Raw genomic sequence first — 19,429 nt, 5'->3', positions numbered from 1 at the left:
CTCACTTTGTAGACCAGACTGGCTTTGAACTCAGAAATCCGCCTGCCTCTGCCTCCCAAGTGCTGGGATTAAAGTCACTGTACTATTTTGATATCTGGAAATAAATATATTTAAAAGCTTGATGTGGTGGCATACATTCATACTTCCACCTCTGGGAATCAGGAGGTAGGTTGATGCCAACCTAGGTTACATAGCAAGGCCTTGTCTCAAAACAACAACAACAACAAACTTACAAAGTCATAAATTTAGATCTTACCATAATAAAGTCTTCACATCTTTAGCTACATCACAAGTCTAAGGCCAGCCTGAGCTACTTAAGACACTGTCTCACAAACAAACAAACAAACAAAACAAAAACGTTTTAAAGGGATATCTGTTCCCTCTCGTGAGTTTCTCTTCTTCAACAGGAGTTTTAAAGGAACGCGTTGTCTTAAACCTGACCATCCCATCCTGGGAATCTTATCCAAAAGCAACAGCAAGAGAGGAGTCAGGCCCCATCACTGGAGCGTAGTCTAAAACAAGGAAACTCTGGATGAAACTCGCTGTCCAGCAACAGAAATGGTTAAGGACTGTGCAGAGAAATTGGTAAAGACATGGGAAAACACCCCCAACCACCTGAAAACAAACAAACAAACAAAAAGAGCCTCAACATTACCATGGTGCAGGACTGCCATGGACCACCCCAAGGTATGGGGGTCCCTGGAATGAGGCTCCTCGAAGCTAGGTGGGTAAGGATTCGGCGGTGACAAACAGAAACAGACACAGAGGCAGTTTGAATCTGAGTGTATTTTGTAGCTCTTAAGCAGGGGATTTTATACATTAAAAGACCAGACATTACAATTCTTAGAAACTGTATCCAGCGAAACAATCACAAATACCAACAAAAATAATTTGGCACAGTAAAGCACAAAAATCATCCAAGCATTGCAACTCTGAAAGTATGTATTCAGTGAATCATAACCAGAACAGGTAACATCATTATTAACATAAAGCATCAAAATATAACAATTCTAAAAGGATGTATTCAGTGGGGGCAATCGTCCAAGGCTAGTGGCATATTTCCAAGAGCAGGTTAATAAATCTTTATGGTCCGTGCTCTTAACCGCTGAGCTAACTTTCCAGCCCCATGGTCAATTATTATTCAACATCTAATGCCTGATTTTTTATAAATCTTCAACACATAAAATTAAACTATTTTAATTCTTTCTAATTAAGGCTTTATTTACCATTTACCAAAACCCACCTCCAATGACACATGTATAGTCATATGAAATTTAATTGTTGGAAAAGTTTTTATCTATCATAATAATTTTGTAAATGATTTAAAAAGTAATGGGCTCATTTCCCCAGGGATAAGGTCATGTTAGTGGCCGCATCTCTAGGGATGGTTTCTTACCCTTAATCTCACTTAAGATCTTGGTCTAGGCTACCAGGGACATGTAAATAAGAAGAGGAATAAGAGAAAACAAAACAGATAGATTGCCATGAGGACTACGGCTCAATAATTTTTCTCCAGTGAAGAGTTCCACAACCGGTTCCAGGAGGCCTCCCCCTTTTGAGGTTGATCGCCTCAGTCTGTGGAACTTGTCACACAGATTCTACTGAAAGTGGTGTGGCACAGGACCTTTACTTTGTACTTGTTTGTGGTTCTAGGGACAACTCCAAGGCTCTGGCATGCCAAGCATCTGCTCCGCCGAGCCTCACCAGAACCCTTTAGTTTGTTTTAAAAAATCTACACAGAAAACTGGAAGTGTTGCTCACTGGTGGAGCACATTCAAGACCCCAGAGTTCAATTCCCATCACCACATCATCCCACACAGCATATGCACACACACAAAAATAATCTGGAGGCCGGGCGTGGTGGCGCACATCTTTAATCCCAGCATTCGGGAGGCAGAGGCAGGCGGATTTCTGAGTTCGAGGCCAGCCTGGTCTACCAAATTAGTTCCAGGACAGCCAGGGCTACATAGAAAAACCCTGTCTCAAAAAAACCAAAAAAAAAAAAAAAAAAATCTGGAAAGAGAGACAGACAACAAAATATCAAAACTAATTCTCCCAGGCCACCTTTCACCCAGCATGCAATGCACATTTGTAGGGAACTTGACACATTGATAGATGACCTGCTTCTGGGTCTCAGACAGGGTTCTTGCTGTGACCAATTAAAAGTCAGCTTCGGCTTCAAGGTTTATAACTACAGGAGAGAAGTAACACTGGGAATGGGTGAATTATTTCTTTCTTATAGCAAATCTATTTTTTCTTTTAAAAATTTTTTATTACATCCTATCTATTATCTATGTATCTATCTATGTATCTGGCTATGTTTGTATGTGTATGTATGTATGTATCTACCTACCTGTACAACATGTCTGTACAGGTGCATATGCAAATGTCTATGCCTGGACGTGGCCAAAGACTGACGCTGGCATCTTCCTTGACTTATGTCCATCATAGTTTTTTGAGTCAGGTCTCTCACTGAACCTGGAGCTTCCTGACCCAGCTGACAAGGTACCCAGCAAGCCCGGGGATCCTTGTATTCCGTCTCCCCAGCTCTGTGATTAGATGTCTGGCTTTTAAAAGCAATATATAATATTTTTATTGATTCTTTGAGAACTTCATACATATGCCTGGGTTTTACTCGGGTTCCTGGTCTCACATTGGCCGCAGGTCCTCATGCTTGCCCTGCGAATACTTTACTGATTAAGTCATCACACCAGGCCCCCTGCCAGCCTTTGGACTCTGCTGCCAGCTCAGGCCATCTGTAGACAGCACCCTTGGCGGCCCCGCCGGAGGATTGCCCTGGCAGGAAGGAGGATAGGATGCCCCACGGCCTCCAGGCCTTTAGGCATTTCTGCCGGCCATCTGTCCTCTCTACTTCTAGCAGCAAAGCTAAGTATCTTTGGAGGCCTGCTTGCCACAGCTTTCAAACCTCTCTCAGTCAGAAAAGAAGCGGGGTTGTTCACTGGTTAGCGACACCTTGGCCTTAGGGAGGCGTTCCTGTCTTTGGCAGCATCCTTAGGCATCAAGGCTTCTGCTGAGGATATGGTGGAGGGAGTGGGGTAAAAGGTAGGGGAGCAGGGTGGAGGTGGGGAGTAGGGGGTGGGGATGGAGATAGTAGTGGGGCAAACAAGAAGGTGGGGTGGCAGTTACATTTCTTTGTATTTTATGACCTGTCTCCTCTCTACCTTAGTCTCATCAGCACACCGTACAGCTCAGGTATCGGCTCTGTGAAAGCTGGGACTCTTTCAGATCCCAGGCTTCAGACTCATCCTGACTGCGAGAGTGTCTCCCTAGAATGTGGAAGACCTGACAAGGCCCTCGGCACCCAAATTGCCAGAGTTTTCATTGTAAAAGAATGGAATGCTTGAAAACAAAACGTTTTCTAGCAGTTAATTTCCTCCTCTTCCTCCTCTTCCTTTTCTCCTTTTTCTCTTCTTTTCCACAGTTGCAACAAAACTGCTTTAAAAATGCCTTAATAACAACCTGGTGAACCTCAGGGAGTCACCACTGCTCCTGCTTGGTGTCTTTTTGAGTTCAGTTAGTAGACTGAATGATAATTGAAAATACATTTTTTTCCCTAAAATAATTGGAGCTGTTTCTTGCATTTAGACTGCCAGGTAATCAGATTTCCATTGGAGGGCCTATTAATAGACTAACTCTGAGGCTGGGATATTCTCCATGCCTCACGGCAGAACCCTTTTAAAATGTAAAGGTTTTAAAATGCACCTCAGACTAGTCTTGAACTTGCGAGCTTCTTCCTGTACTTCTAGAGTATTGGAATTACAGGTTTGTGCTACCACACTAGGTCATTATATTCGCCCACCCCTTTATTTATAGTACAGGGTTGATGAGATGGTTCAGTAGGTGAAGGTGCCTTCAACCAAGCCTGAGGACCCGAGTTCAATCCCTGGGACCCACATGGTGGTAGGAGAGAAATGACCCCTAAGATTGTCCTCTGACCTCTATGTGCATGCACATGGTGTCACACAAATAAGTTACTTAATGTAATTTATTTTAAAATGTAGGGTTTTTTTTTCCTCGTCTTAAACACAGCAAAAGTTACCGTCTTAGCCATTTTTATTTGTGTGTGTTTTGTGGGCATGCGTGTCTATGTAGCACTTTTATGCCCGGCCCCGGGAGAAACAGAAGAGGATGTCAGATCCTCTAGAGCTGGAGTTACAGATGGCTAGAAGCTTCTGTGGGTGCTGGGGATCAAACCCAGATCCCAGGGGAGACCAGCCAGTGTTCTTAACTGTCAGTTCATTTCTTCAGTCCCCAAATTAGCCATTTTCCCATTGATTTGTTTATTCATTCACTTTGTATCACCATTGCTGCTCCCCCATATATACAGCCCCTCCACTCATCCCCCCCTTCTCCTCTGAGAGGGCAAAGGCCCCCCTGGGTATTCCTGCACCCTGGCACATCAAGTCTCTGCAGGGTTAGGTGCACATTCTCCCTCTGAGGCCAGACAAGGCAGCTCAGTTAGGGGAATGGAATCCATAGATAGGCGACAGCTTTGGGGCCAGCCAGTTGTTAGGGAACCCATATGTAGACCAAGCTGCACAGAAACAGTGGTTAGATGCCATAAACTATGGTGGCAGTACCTTAACTGTATGCGTGTTGTTAGGCCCAAGGGCCTCTTCCATCCTTGTCTAGGGGAGCACTAACCCTCCGCTCATACAACACCAAATTAGCTGTTTTTTTCAGTGATCCACTCACTAGCTTTCCGGCCACGCATCCTGCTGAACTGTCCTCAGCACGCCACAGACCTGTCTGTAAAACTGTCCCCATGATCACAACCCCTCCTTCTCTATCTCCTCCCTCGACAGATGCAGCTCTGCTGTCTCTCTGATCCCAACTACTTAGGGTACAGCGTAGATGTGAACTCATCCAGCATTCTTCCCTCTCTGACCCGGTTCTTTACCTCCGTGGACTCCGGTGGGCAGGGCTATGGCCAGGCAGAACTGGGATGTAAGGAGGGACATCGGCTCTACCTCTCCTTCCCGCCCTGACTCAGTAACAGCCCACTCAGTGACCAGATGTCCTCACTCCCTTCATCTCATCTCTCACTTATCCTAGGAGAGTGTCTGACGGCCTAGCGTGGGCCATGTGCAGTCCCATGGCAGGCAAGCCACCTCACTCAACAGTCCCATCAAGCTGTCCACCTAACGCCAAGTCCTCCTAAAATGGCCACCATTTCTAGAGCAGGGGGCTGTAGTGGAAACAGCAGGCTGCACCGGCATGTGTTCGCTGCTGAGGTGGTTCCCTATAAAGGGACAGCATGTGTCCAGCCCGCCTGTTCCACACTGCTATGGCCCTTGTTTAAGAGATCTGTGAAGCACTTTCCTTATCGAGTCCCCAGCATCCTGAGAGCCAGTGTAGAGAGGCCTGGACACACCCATAAGTGTGATTGGAGCAAGGGTCGGCTGCTCTGAAACACTGGCAGCCTTACACATAGACTCCATGTCGAATGGCTGGGTCCAATCCTAGCTTGGTCATCCCCTGGCTATGTGGAATGAGGAACAAGTAACTTCTACCTTTCTGAACCCCAATTCTTTCTTCTGTAAAACTGTTCAGGGGTTGGGAACATTGCTTAGGGTAGGACACTTCCCTGCATGCTCCAGCCCCTGGGCTCATTCCCTAGCACCACACTGATTGATTGATTGATTGATTGATTAAAATAATAGTTTCTACCTTGTCAGAAACTATTTAACATTTTAAAAATTATTTTATGTGTATGAGTGTTTTGCCTGCATGTATGAATAAACACCACATGTGTGTGGTGCCAGTGGAGGCCAAAAGAAGGCATTCGGTCTGGGACTGAAGTTAACACGTTGTGTAAGCTACCACGTGAGTGCTGAGAATCAAACCCAGCATCCTAGGGCAGGAACCCTTACCAACTGAGAGGCATCTCTGTCCCAGGACGGGCAGACTCACATTCAAATATCATCCTGATCAGCTGATATTTATTTTCCATTTGTGCTATACCCAAACAACAAAGACTAAAAACATCATGTGAGTGAAGTCTAACCCTGGAAGATCACTGCTGCCAACAGATAGTTCGAGTGAAGGGAGTTCCCACCTAAAGGCTTTCCTCTCTTGTTTCTTGAGTCCCCAGGAGTGCGACTTGGCTGCGTGGTATGAAATAGATGGGGCATGGATTAATTAAAGGTTTAGAAATCATTTCTAAATCCTCTCACTGTTTTCCTAGGAACAGGGAATAACCAATCTTGTTGTGCCCAACACTGGAGTTTAGACATGTGCCATACATCTGCATGGAGGGAGGAAGAAATTGTGTGCTGAATAGATGTGTGTGTGTATTAATCTGTGGCATATGCTGGTTGTACACTTTCAAAAGTAGCTGATTGGGTAATTGAAATATTGTTTGGTTTGATGATGAATTGCGTTACACTGATGGAATTAAGAAAAGCCTAGGACATGGGGCCGGAGGGATGGTTCAGTGGTTAAGAGCACTTGTTGCACTTACAGGGGACCAGGGTTTGATCCCCAGTACCCACATGAACTGCAGTTTCATATACATAACACTTTAAAAAATCTAAAATGAGAAGAAATGCCCAGGACATCAGTGAGGCACACCTTTGAGTGGTACGTCTGTGAAGATGTTTCTAGAGAGGGTTATTTACTGAGGGGGATGTCCACACTGGCATCAGTACATGGACTGGAGTCCCCGACTGAATCAGAAGTGGGAAGGAGAAAGCCAGATGCAGGATGACATTCCCTTTTCTATGCTTTCTGGTCCATTGAAATGGGAGCACGTAGGCTCACGTTCCTGCTGCCATGTCTTCCCAGAGCACAACCCCAAATCTACCCTCCCTCCCCTAAGTTGCCTTCTGTCAGCTATTTGGGCAGAGCGACGAGAAAAGCCATTAATATCCTTGGGGAATTGATATCCGCATCGGAGAGTGAGCAGAACTGGGCGAGCCTGCCAGGTCTTCTCTGCTCTAACTCTGCCTATGCTTGTCTTTCAGGATGTGATCTTAAAGCACAGCTCAGTTCTCAGGAGCTGCAACAGAGCTAGCAATCACAGATGCTGTGACCCTCCCCAAGTGGCATGGAGAAAATTAACACACATTAGGAGGGAAACCTCCTAAGGCTCAGAGCAAATCAGAAAATCTCTTAGCCTCATAGCACCTGGAGACACCAAGTAAAAAGCCAATGAAAAAGGAGAGATTTGTCCCCTGTGCCTTCAAAAGGCCAAACGCAATTAGAGTGAATTAAAATTATCTGCTTGAGTAGATTAGCTATTTTCACACCAATTCTCGGGCCTCAGAATTGAACCTGGCTTGGCTGCTGACAGGCCACTGATATCGTCATATTTAATTTTTAGACTTGGCTGTGAAATGTGGCTCGATGTGAGTTTGTGTTTTGTCAGACCTTCAAAAGTGGGAGAGGACTCCTCCTGGGCAGTCTGAGTTTGGGCTCAGTGACTTACAGGTCGTCTGACCTTGGACAAGACAAGCAAGCCATGGATAGCCAACTCCACCACGAAGAAAACCACCTCTGCCCTGTTGGCCTCTTAGGAAGCCCTGGAACTCAGATGAGATGTGGTCTGGGAGCTGTGAAAGCGCCACATGAACAGCCAGGGCAGTGGGGGTCACAGATAAAATCCGTTCTGCATCATTACCAAATCTCTGTTGAATATGCATTCTGTGGATTTTACTTAACCCTCATTCTTGCAACATGACCCTTTTGAAAGTGTCATTTTTGGAACTGAGAACAAGGCATGCTGAGTCGGCCTACTTACCTCCCAACGACAGGCTAGCTATCTCTGAGACAAGGGAACGACGGAACACATGACGAAAAGAAGGCCTAGAAAGGTTGTAGCTCAGGCCACAATGGAATTCTCATCCTGATGGTCTTTCTTTCCCTAGTGAAACCGACATTTAAATCCAAAGCTACGGAGTCTAGTTAAAAGTTAAGCTTCAGGAGACAGGTGTGGTACGGATTTACATCTGTAAACCCAGCATTTGACAGAGGCAAGAAGGTCAAGGAATTTAAGGCTATCCTTTGCTACACAGAGCATCCAAGGCCAGACCCAGGGGTGGCTCACTCCGTGGAAGCGTCTGGTGCCAAGCCTCACAACCCGAGGTCGATCCCTGGGACTTGTGCTGGATGGTCTTACGTCAACCCGACACAGGGTAGAGTCATCAGAGGACGGAGCTCTCAGTTGAGAACATGCCTCTGATAAGGTCAGGCTACAGCAAACCTGTAGGGTATTTTCATAATTAGTGATTGATGAGGGAGGGCTCTGCCCATGGTGGGTAGAGCCACCCTGGGTTCTATAAGAAAGCGGGTAAGCCCCCACTTTCTTCCTCCAGTAAGCCCCCTCCTCCTCCATGGTGTCTGCGTGAGCTCCTGCCTCCAGGTTCCTGTCCCGTTTTGAGTTCCCGTCCTAACTTCCTTCAGGGATGAACAGTGCTAGAGAAGCCAAATAAGCCCTTCCCTCCCCAAGATGCTTTAGTGATGGTGTTTTATCGTACAATAGAATTCCTAACTAAGACAGACTCACATGGTGGAAGGTTTTGCAAGTCTTCTAACTTCTGCATATGCAGCAGTACATGTACCCACACATAAACACATAGGACAAATCAATGTAGTTCTTAAAAACAGATCAGGGCTGGAGAATGGCTCAGCAGTTAAGATCACTCGCTGCTCTTCTAGAGGACCCAGGTTCATCCCCAGGCTCACAATCATCTATCTGTAACTCCAGTTCCAGCGGGCCTAATGTCCTCTCCTGGACTCTGGAGGGGTATGAGGAATATACATGGTGCACAGAGAAACATACAAGCAGAACTCTCATATACACAAAAATAAAATAAAAAATACAAATACAGTTCAAAACTCAACCCAGGCTGTGTGAGACCCTGTCACAAACAAACAAACAAGCAAACAAACATAAAGGCCTCCATTATCCCAACTTCTTCTGTTCATTGTTTTCCTGAAGGTGACCTGTCAAGTTCAGGTTACTGCCCAAGCCAAATATACTGGTCCAGCTCGAACTTGTACATCCTGGGCTGACAATATGTATTCAGCAAATATTTACAAGGAAGGGAGAGGAAGATGTAAACTACAATTACTCTTTCCTTGTACTAAGTTTCTGGAATCCCAGAAATGAAAACACCATGCTCAAATTTACATTTCAGCAAATCTGGGATCCACCGCTTCTGAGACAGGCCATTGTTTTAAACATGGCACATAAGAAAAAGTTTTAGTCAGTTAAAATATGACACAATGCTTTTTTTTTTAAACCATTTTACACTTTGATTTTATAGATGTTAAGTGAATAAGTTACATATCCCAGGATAGATTAGACTGTGCTTAAAAAAAAAAAAAAAAAAAAAAGAAGTCAAGCTTTGTCCTCCTGACAGGACAGATTAGCAGGCTTCTTGCAATCATGCATGTTGCAGAATCGCTCTTTTGTGTGGATGGTTGGGAGACGTTTTGCTTCGCTTATAGATACAGTAACACAAAATATAGGTGTGGACTTAAAACTTGGACCATGAAATACTTGAAGAACTAAAGCAATCAGTTCTGAGGTTTATCGGGGGGTTCTAAGGTGCTGAGGGCGCTCGCCAGCCGTATTCGCTGTGTCTCCGTGTGTTAAGTGTGCCTTTGCAGCCGTATTTGCTGTGTCTCCATGTGTTAAGTGTGCTTTTGCAGCCGTATTCTCCGTGTCTCCGTGTGTTAAGTGTGCCTTTGCAGCCGTATTCGCCGTGTCTCCATGTGTTACGTGTGCCTTTGCAGCCGTATTCGCCGTGTCTCCGTGTGCCTTTGCCTTTGCCTTTGCTCTTGCGTGTTTTACTTCATCTTGATTTGACAGCTGTACTTCTGTTTCCCTGATGTTCAGATAAAGCAGCTGGAAGGCAGGCGAGGGCCCCCGGGCACAGGGAAGTTACACGCGTGGACAGGTGTGTGTGATAGCAGCACCTCACCTGCTGGGCTAAAAATGACATTTGTGTGATGCAAGGGGCGCTTTGGAGTCTTTCTGAGCAGAGAGCGCTAGAAATAAAGCTTGTGTGACAATTGCAGTTATTTTTTGGGGAGGGGCAGTCTCTCCGTTTAGAATGTCCTTGTTCCTTTGTGAGTGTGTGTGTTTTTAAATTCTTCTCTCATACAGTAACAGCATCCTCTCCCTCCACTCCTTCTAGTCCCTCCCCATCTCCCCAAGATCTACTCTTTCCCACCTCCCCACTTCCCAACCCCTATCTCATCCCAGAAAAGAGCTGGCCTCCCAGGGGGATGTCCTTGTTCATAAATTCTATTTGGACTAGAAGAACTCCTATTTCTAGCTGTTTTTGGGGTTTTTTGTTTGTTTGTGTTTGTTTATTTGTTTTTTGACAGTCTTATGTAACCAGATTTCTCCCTGAACTCAATATACAGCCAAGGACAACTTTGAGCTGTGAGTTACATGGCTAGCCTTAGTTTGTTGTTTAATCACCCCATTCCTACCATCCATTGGGACATTATGTATACACAACAGCAAAGAGAATCATACACACACACACACACACTCACAAATGTTCTAAGGACTAGACCACAGGCAGGTGGGGGAAAAATAATCCAAATTATTGTAGTTCTTCTAGGGGTGCCATGATGCTCTTTGCCAGGGTCATTGGGCCATTACTGTAATGAAAGGTGTCGGTAGCCCTCATACTGGGCAGAAAACTGTCAATGTTTGTTCTCTGATGATGGACCGTTTGCCCACTGCTCTCTCCCTTTCAGTCAGAGTACCATTTTGAGTACACAGCGTGTGACAGCACGGGTTCCAGGTGGAGGGTCGCCGTGCCACACAGCCCGGGCTTGTGCACCAGTCTCCCAGATCCCGTCAAGGGCACCGAGTGCTGTAAGCAGCCTTCCTGTGCTAGGGTCTCCCTGACACTTAGCTCTGACCGCTAACCTAAGTCTCTTGCCATCCAAGCCAGGCTCTTCCTGACAGCACAGACATCAGATTTCCCCCCCCTAGTTTTCTGCCCCCAGCCCTTCTGAAATGTGGTGCAGCTGCAGAAATTTTATTTAGCCAGGAGTGGTGGCTCCTGCCTTTAAGCCTAGCACTTGGAAGTCAGAGGCAGATGGACCTCTGGGAGTTAGAGGCCAGCTGGTCTACATCTTGAGCGCTAGAACAGCTAGGACTACATAGAGAGACCCTGTCTCAAACACACATACACACTCAAACACACACAAAGAAGAGAAAGAAAAGAAGAGAAGAAGAAAAAGAAGAGGAAGAGGAGGAGGAAGGAAAGAAAGGTTATTTAATTCAAATTTAGTATCTGAATTTGCTTTTTTTGTAAATTCAGATTCAATGACTACAATATAGACAATTCTGGCACTCTCTCTCTCTCTCTCTCTCTCTCTCTCTCTCTCNCACACACACACACACACACACACACACACACACACTCTTGAGTACATACTCATGCACACACACCCTTCATTTTTCTTTTCTGCCTGTCTGTGCATTTCTCTCTGACCTGCATCTACCAGCTTCAGCAGTCATTAGGCAATATTCCAGTTTGCTTTTGTTCTTGGAAGGAAAGACCAAAGAAAACGAGCTTGTGCAGATTCAGGCTTTAAAATGCACTGGGCGTCAATCATTTCAGGGAGCTAGGTCCTTCACACTGTCCATGTGACCAGAAAGGTGGTGACTTGTAGCTCTAACCCCACCTCTCTGACTGTCCTTACAACTTTACTCTTCCCAGTGCCTTGTTCTCTTAGGATGCAAAGGGAACAGCAATACATAAGAGGGACTAGACTTGAGGGGTTATTTAAAGAGTTGCAAAGGAGATTAAGCACATTCGAATTTCAACATCATTTTAGCCCGCTGTCTGGTGCAGGGGATTTGAACATTGAGGAATGGATATGACTGAGATCTGGAGAGAACTGAGGGATAACTAATAGAAACAAAGGGGCACTCTTCAGCTGACTCAGGAGACAGTAGTGAGTCCCTAGCATATGTGAGCACCTACTATGTGCACACATGGTGATGGACTTATGCTGGGTAAGTTCTGCCTACAAGCACTGAGGACATAGAAGGGGGAGCAGATATTCTGCAAACCTTTATGGTGTTCCTGCGATGGCAGTGCCCGCTCTGAGCCGGTCACTTCCTGGGGGAGCCCAGGGCCTCAAGGACACCAGGTAGATAGAACATGTTAGTACAATGTGAGAAGGAGTCGGAACCAAGGATGCCTGTGATCAGGAGTAGCTAGGGGACCAAGGCAGACATTTGGAGACAGAAAAGTGGAGACACAGCAGGGCAGGGGCTCAGCATGAACTCAGCACAGAGACGGCTTCAGGAAGTCGATAGGCTGCTGCAAAGTTAGGGTCCAGGAAACTGTGAAAGGCAGGATTCCAGGTCAGAAGCTCAATGCCAGACCCAAAAGCTGTGCCACGCTGTTTGTGTCTAATCTCTGTATAGTTCCAATCTGACTATGTGATACCAAAACAAAACAAGCACTTATTTTAAAAGACAGAGGGGGGGGGGACTGGAGAGATGGCTCAGTGGTTAAGAAAACTGGCTGCTCTTTCAGAGATCCTGAGTTCAATTCTTAGCAACCGCATGGTGGCTCATAACCACCTATAATAAGATCTGGTGCCTTCTTCTGGCCTGCAGGCCGAACGTTGTATACAAAATAAATAAACAAATCTTTGGGGATGGGGACTAATAGTACAAATTCATGTTATAGAAAGATACCTAAGGCTATAGAGTGAAGTAAAACAGGAACTCAGGCAGCCAGGAAAACATCACAATGGTTTAGCAGATGCTGAGAAACTCAGCTCCAATGGCAATAGTAGAATCTAAAAGGAAGAGACAGAGGCCATAGGATCAGGGGGAATGAAGACTGAAGGAACTTACATGGCCCAGAAGACCCAGCATACTCCTGGATCTGAAATAGCTGAAGCATCTCCAAGGAAACAGGTCATCAGAGATGCACCCCAGAGTCCTCCAGCAAAGCAGAGCCTGCCTGATCTCTCTCTCTCTCTCTCTCTCTCTCTCTCTCTCTCTCTCTCTCCCCCCCCCCCGGTCTATAATTACAGGAGTCACCATCTTGCCATTCTTTATAAAAATATTAGCTTTATTAAGCCACAACTATTTTTACTAGGCTGTTCTGTTCTATTTTTCTTGATTGAGATAGGATCTCTGGGCCTTTCTGTATAGATAACACTGATCTTAAACTCACAATATTCCTTCCTCGGCTTCCAAAGATGATACTTCTTACACACAATGAATTTCATCCCTTGTCGGGCAAATTTTGGGGCTGTTATAAACTTCACAGCCATTCTTTTTTGTTTGTTTGTTTGTTTTGTTTTGTTTGTTTTGTTTTTCAAAACAGGGTTTCTCTGTGTAGCCCTGGCTGTTCTAGAACTCAAGCGATCCATCTGCTACTGCCTCCTCAAGTGCTGGGATTAAGCCGTGTGCCACCACCGCCCAGGTGTTCGCAGCAACTCTTAACCACTCAAGTTTGGGGGGCATTAAGAGTCTGAAAAGATAGTTCTTAGTGACAGTCTCTCCGCAGTCTACTACCTCACCTATGGTAACCACAAATCTTCCCTATGTCTCTATGACTATTCTGTACAGATATCACCATACAAGATGTTCCTTAGCCCCAAACTTTAGTAGTCCAGACCCCAAGATCCTGACCCCGAGGTCCCAGCTTTAGATTGCCTTCAGCCCATCACTCCGCCAGAGACCACAGTGATCTCAGCACCCCTCCCTCCCTTGTCCCTGCTCTGCCTTTCAGCCTTCTCTTGCAACGCCGGGGAATTTCTGGATATGAAGGACCAGTCCTGCAAGCCCTGCGCGGAGGGCCGCTACTCCCTCGGCACTGGCATCCGATTTGATGAGTGGGATGAGCTACCCCACGGCTTTGCCAGCCTCTCTGCCAACTTGGAGGTCGATGACAGCATCTCGGAGTCCACTGAGAACTGCACTTCGTGAGTTTGGGAAACAGCACACAAGTCTCCTGTGGAAGGGGCAGAGGTGCACTCTGGGTAGTGTCCTGTGATGCTGCTGAGGCTGGAGGGAGGAGGACGACCCCATGGAGGCGGAGGTGGGAGTGAGGACTACTGGATGTGACTTCTTCTTTGGCCTGGTCTGACCTAAGCTGACCATTGACTCACAGACATCTGTGAGAAGGAAACATGAAAGCAACAGAGGCAGGTAGATGAAGGACGACAGGCATCTAATGGCTTACCAGGTGTTTTTGTTTTTGTTTTTGTTTTTTTTTTTAGACAAAAAAACAAACAAGCCACACAATTGTATTTTCTCTGTGGAATCTTGAGTGACCACATCAACTTCATAAACCTGATTAGAACACAACGTATAAAGTATTGGCTGCATCGCTGGCCTTGGTGCCAAACTTCTAAAACTGGTTTTGCCTGACACGCTGCTGTGGGTTTGGAGAGGTCAGAGTAGGGTGAGCGCCTTGACTTGGGAATGAGGACCCTTGAGACCCCATGTCTTAGTGACTTTCTATTGGTGTGAAGAGATGCTTACAGGCTCAGAGAAGAAAGCATTTCACTAGGGGCTTGCTTATAGTTTCAGAGGGTGACTCCACGCAGCAGGCAGGCAGACATGGTCCTGGAGCCGTAGCTGAGATCTTATATCTAATCCACTAGCAAGAACCTGGGCCTCATGTGGGCTTTTAAAACCTTCTCCTACAAAGCCACCCCCCTCAATCCTTCCCAAATAGTTCTACTCACTAGAGATCAAGAACTCAATTATATAAACCTATTAGGGCCACTCTCATCTGAATGAATTTCAACTGAACACATATTTCAGATGTGCCTTTTAGAGACTTGGACCTGTGCTGGATGTATACATGGAAGATTTGTCTTGAACCTACACAGGAGCCCAGTACAATCGGCATTGTGATTTCCATTGCAGAGTGAAAAACTGGAGGCTCAGTAAGGTTAAGCATTCCACCTCAATTTCCTAGCTTGAACCTGGAGAGATTGGTACTCAAACCCAGTCCCAAGCTTTTTACTGCTCCGCACTGACACCTTCAAGTAACACAATCTACTTGCTTACTCACTTATTTTGATTGTTCAAGATAGGGTTTCTCTGTGTACCCTTGGCTGTCCTGAACTTCTTAGGGTTTTACTGCTGTGAATAGACACCATGACCAAGGCAAGTCTTTTTGTTTATTTGTTTGTTTGTTTGTTTGTTTGTTTGAGACAGGTTTCTCTGTGTAGCTCTGGCTGTCCTGGAACTCACTTTATAGACCAGTCTGGCCTTGAACCCAGAAATCCACCTGCCTCTGCCTTCCAAGTGCTGGGATTAAAGGCGTGTGCCACCACCTCCTGGCTTAAGGACAGTCTTAAGTCTTATAAATGACAACATTTAATCAGGGCTAGATTACAGGTTCAGAGGTTCAGTCCATAATCAGCAAGGAGGGAAGTATGGCAGCATCTAGGCAGGCATGGTGCAGGAGGAGCTAGCAGAATACTGATTTCCAGGCAGCTAGGATGAGGGTCTTATAGCCCACACCCACAGTGACACACCTACTCCAACAGGGCCACACCTTCTAAACGTGCCACTCCCTAAACATATACAAACCATCACACTAGGCTACACAATGTAGCCCTGTCTTTAAAACAACAACAACAAAACAAACAAACAAAAAACAAAGGCAACTGCAGAGATAGCTCAGAACTTAAAAGCATTGGTTTGTTCTTCCAGAGGACTGGAGTTAGATCCTCAGCACCACCAGAGTGGCTCACAATTATCTATAACTCCAGTTCTAGGGTATCTAATGCCCTCTCTGGTCTCTGCAGGCAACGGGAATGCATTTGGTGCACAAAGATACACATAAGCAAAACACCACACACACAAAAATAAATACATCTAAACGTAGCTTTGTTGTTGTTGGTTTTGTTTTCATTTCTTTTTGGTTTTGTTTTGTTTTGTTTTGTTTTGGAGACAGGGTTTCTTGTGTAATCCTAGCTGTCCTCGAACTTGCTCTAGAGACCAGGCTGGCTTCAAGCTAAACGATCCATCTGCCTCTGCCTCTCAGGTACTTAGATTAAAGGTTTTCGTCACCACTACCTGACAAAAATTTTTAAGAAGAAAGAAGACCAGCTTAGGGTATATAGCTTAGTGGTAATACACATACCTGTCTAGTATGTTCAACACTTTGAGTCCAATCTCAGATCCCCAATACTGGTCAAGGAGTCGAGAAGAATCTAGAGTGATGCCTCTGGCACTAGAAATTAATCAAACATGCTGTGATTGTAGAACATGACGTGTCTTCAGTGGGGGAGAACACTAGCAAACCCCAGAATGCAAATGTGACCCACTTATGGCGTCCTTTAATTATTCATTAAACTTCATTATTTATAGCTGATACTGTGGAGTACATCAGAATTAAATGTCTCTTTCAACAAGGGAATCAATGCTGTCAGGGGGAGCTGGGTCATTTTGGAAGAACTTGGTTTGTTATGTTTCTATTTTGATAATAATACTGACTATTGCCAAGCAGTGGTGGCACACACCTTTAACCCCAACCCTTGGGAGGTAGAGGGAGGTAGAACTCTGTGATTTTCAGGCCAGTCTAGTCTACAGAGTGAGTTCTAGGACAACCAGAGCTATACAGAGAAACCCTGTCTTGGAAAACAAACAAACAAAAAATACTATTAAGCTTGTAAGACTATGTAGTTGGGGCAGACACAGGGGGAACCCTTATTGACCAATGTTAAATAGCTAAGGGTCTTGGGCTAGTCTCAAACGAAACAGAAATACCAGAACTGTCTGAATTTGTTCTTTTCTGGAATCACCCTGAGGCCCTTAGGTGCTGGACTGGAGGGGATAGATTATTATATAACACAAGGTCGATTTTGTCCTCCCCAAACCTACAGCCTAGCCAGGAAGAATTAAAGAAGAGAATTCCAGATGGCAAGAAAGCTTCAGAGATGACAAGTAATCAAGGGAATAAGACTAAAGCCCAACTAGCCACTACATGCCCTATTATATCGTTTAGCAACACTCCCCACCACATCACAGGGCAACCAAAAAGTCTGTTAATTCCAAATTCGCAGAGGATGTGGAGCAGCGGAGACCCTCTTAAATTGCCAGCTGGGATAAATTGATACACGTTTTGGGGAACAGGGTATCAGTACCAGGTAATGCTGGGAGTTCCCACACCCTATGAGCCAGCAACTAATCCGAGCACTCTGAGAACAAGGTCAGAACGTTCACATCAGAATGTGAACAATCATAAAAACCCTGGAAGCACTTGAAATGACCAGTGGTTATAAAGAAATGTGTAAATAAATAAACTAGACCACGGAAAGAATATTAGACAGCAGGAGAGATGGAAGGGCTAGGAGTGTATGAGTCTGTAAGAAAGTACATATAGAGCGTAGATTAGACTTGGGTTCCATCCCCCACTACGTGTGTGTGTGTGTGTGTGTGTGTGTGTACTCACACACAGAAAAAGATCTATGTGCATGAGTTTGAATAAATTCCACACCATTGGTTAGAAATCTCTGTCCCAACTAAATTAGTTTTAGAAAACTAAGAATGGCATTTCAAAACATGCAAAACATGGTAACTGGGGCAAGAAATGCTAGAAGAAAGGGAGGGGCTAGTGAAGGCGCAGGGGGGCCTCTGCTACACTCGACTGCTCTGGCCTGCTTTTAATATTGTTTAGTTTTTGATAGTTTTATGTACATAACATATTTTGAACATGTTCATCTTCCATGCCCACCTCACTCCCTTTGGAACCTCTTTTCTTCCCAACATGTGAGACAAATATCTCTATCTCTGTCCCTGTCCCTGTCTCTTTAAGACTCAGTTTAATTAGATTTGTGTGCGTGTTCAGAGGTGATTTACCAGAAGCTGCGCCCATATAACTAACTCCCTCCCATAGCTCCTAAGCTAGGGGTGGGCTCCCCCTGCCCCACTCTCCTCCATGCTGGAATGTTGACTGTCTTGATCTTGAACGGGCAACCACGGCTGCGTTCTTGAGTACCAGATTCATGCCATGTCCAGTGGGCAGCATTTACAGCATCCTTGCCACCCTCTGGTTCTTACTTTTCTTAGTCCCTCTTCCACATGTTCCCTGTCTCTTGGTAGAGAAAGTCATATGGATGCTCCATTCAGAGAGCTGAACATTCGACAGTCACTTATTCTTAGCCCTTTGACTGGCTGAGTCTCTGCACTGACTTTGCCCATTACAAAATGGGTTTCTCTGACCAAGGTTGACAGCTAGGTTGGAACAGGCCTCACATCTCAAATTGTTCGGTTCCTCACATAACCTTTCATGCCATTATCATACCAATTGGGCACACCTTGCCTGGCAATTCAGCACTGTAGCATTCTGGGTATATTGCTGGGTAATACTGCTGATGACTCTTCTCCTCCAACCTGCACGGCACCTCCTGGCACTATGAAAGCTATCCTGTGTTGATTCCTTAAGCTATATGATAGACCGATGTATGCTCACTTCACCTATGCATAGTTCTTAAATGGTTGACAACATATTAGAATTTTTTTTTCTCTTTTTTTGGTTTTTCGAGACAGGGTTTCTCTGTGTAGCCCTAGCTGTCCTGGAACTCACTTTGTAGACCAGGCTGGCCTTGAACTCAGAAATCCGCCTACCTCTGCCTCCCAAGTGCTGGGATTAAAGGCGTGCGCCACCACCGCCCTGCTAACATATTAGAATTTTAATGTAGAATGGAATTATGGAAATAAAAAAATCTCAGGGCATTCTTGAAGAAGCAGATAAAGTCAAGGAAGGCTTTTATTTGTTTGGACAGGGTGCCACTATATATTCCTGGTTAACCTGGAATTTACTAAGTAGACCAGGCTGGCCTCAAGTTCACAGAGCTTCACCTGCCTCTGCCTCCGAAGCACTGGGATTAAAGGTGTACATGACCATGCTTGACACAAGGCTGACTTCTTAACATTAAGCGGCTTTATTTATTTATTTATTTATTTATTTATTTATTTATAAGCCTAGGATAATAATTAAATAAAGAGAAGGGGGAAGAAGTTTGTTTGAAGAAGAGGGCAAGCCCAGGGGTGGAGAAAGTTTGACATGGGAATTGAGAGAAATCCTACAGGTTTGCTGTATAAAACGTAGGCCAGAAATGTGGGCCATATTCCAAGAGCAACGGGGAAATATCACAAGGGTTTAGAGCACTGAAGTGATTTGGTCACATTTTCCTTCTGGATGTTTCTAACCATGGTGTGAGAGGGATTGGAGGAAGCAGGGCCAAACACAAAATGAATTTAAAGGTTGTTCAAGAGACAGTATGGTAGGGAGTGAGGAGTAGCCATTGGGCCAGGTGGATAGAGTGAGCCTGAACAGACAAGAGTGAGCATCTCTGGCTCTCCCGCCATCCTTTCTGATAACATTGTAGCATTGTCAAGTGATGTTTCTGGAAAAGGAAGTGGGGTTAGATCGGATGAACT

General features: G+C 45.2%; 1 protein-coding gene and 1 non-coding gene across 4 annotated transcripts in view; one reads left to right on the top strand and one right to left on the bottom strand.

Moving 5' to 3' along the window:
- Kiaa1324 (KIAA1324 ortholog) overlaps window positions 1-19,429 on the top strand; it is a 78,443-nt gene that overhangs the window by 30,341 nt on the left and 28,673 nt on the right. Inside the window, exons 2-3 of one of the 3 annotated variants that reach the window (XM_021195750.2) lie at window positions 10,741-10,861; window positions 13,755-13,947. The exons of 1 other annotated variant lie outside the window; for it this stretch is intronic. In XM_021195750.2, coding sequence (XP_021051409.1) covers window positions 10,741-10,861; window positions 13,755-13,947 — 314 coding nt within the window. The remainder of the gene's footprint in view (window positions 1-10,740; window positions 10,862-13,754; window positions 13,948-19,429) is intronic. One more of the 3 variants, XM_021195752.2, reaches the window with a different exon arrangement.
- Window positions 4,561-4,683, bottom strand: LOC115063968. The gene has a single exon (XR_003843811.1). It is a non-coding gene; the product is annotated as a U6atac minor spliceosomal RNA (small nuclear RNA).

The sequence above is a fragment of the Mus pahari genome, chromosome 4 (assembly GCF_900095145.1).
Source record: "Mus pahari chromosome 4, PAHARI_EIJ_v1.1, whole genome shotgun sequence".
Lineage (NCBI taxonomy): Eukaryota > Metazoa > Chordata > Mammalia > Rodentia > Muridae > Mus > Mus pahari.
The sequence above is the reverse complement of the archived record's forward strand: the minus strand, read 5'-3'. Positions and strand labels throughout refer to the sequence as shown.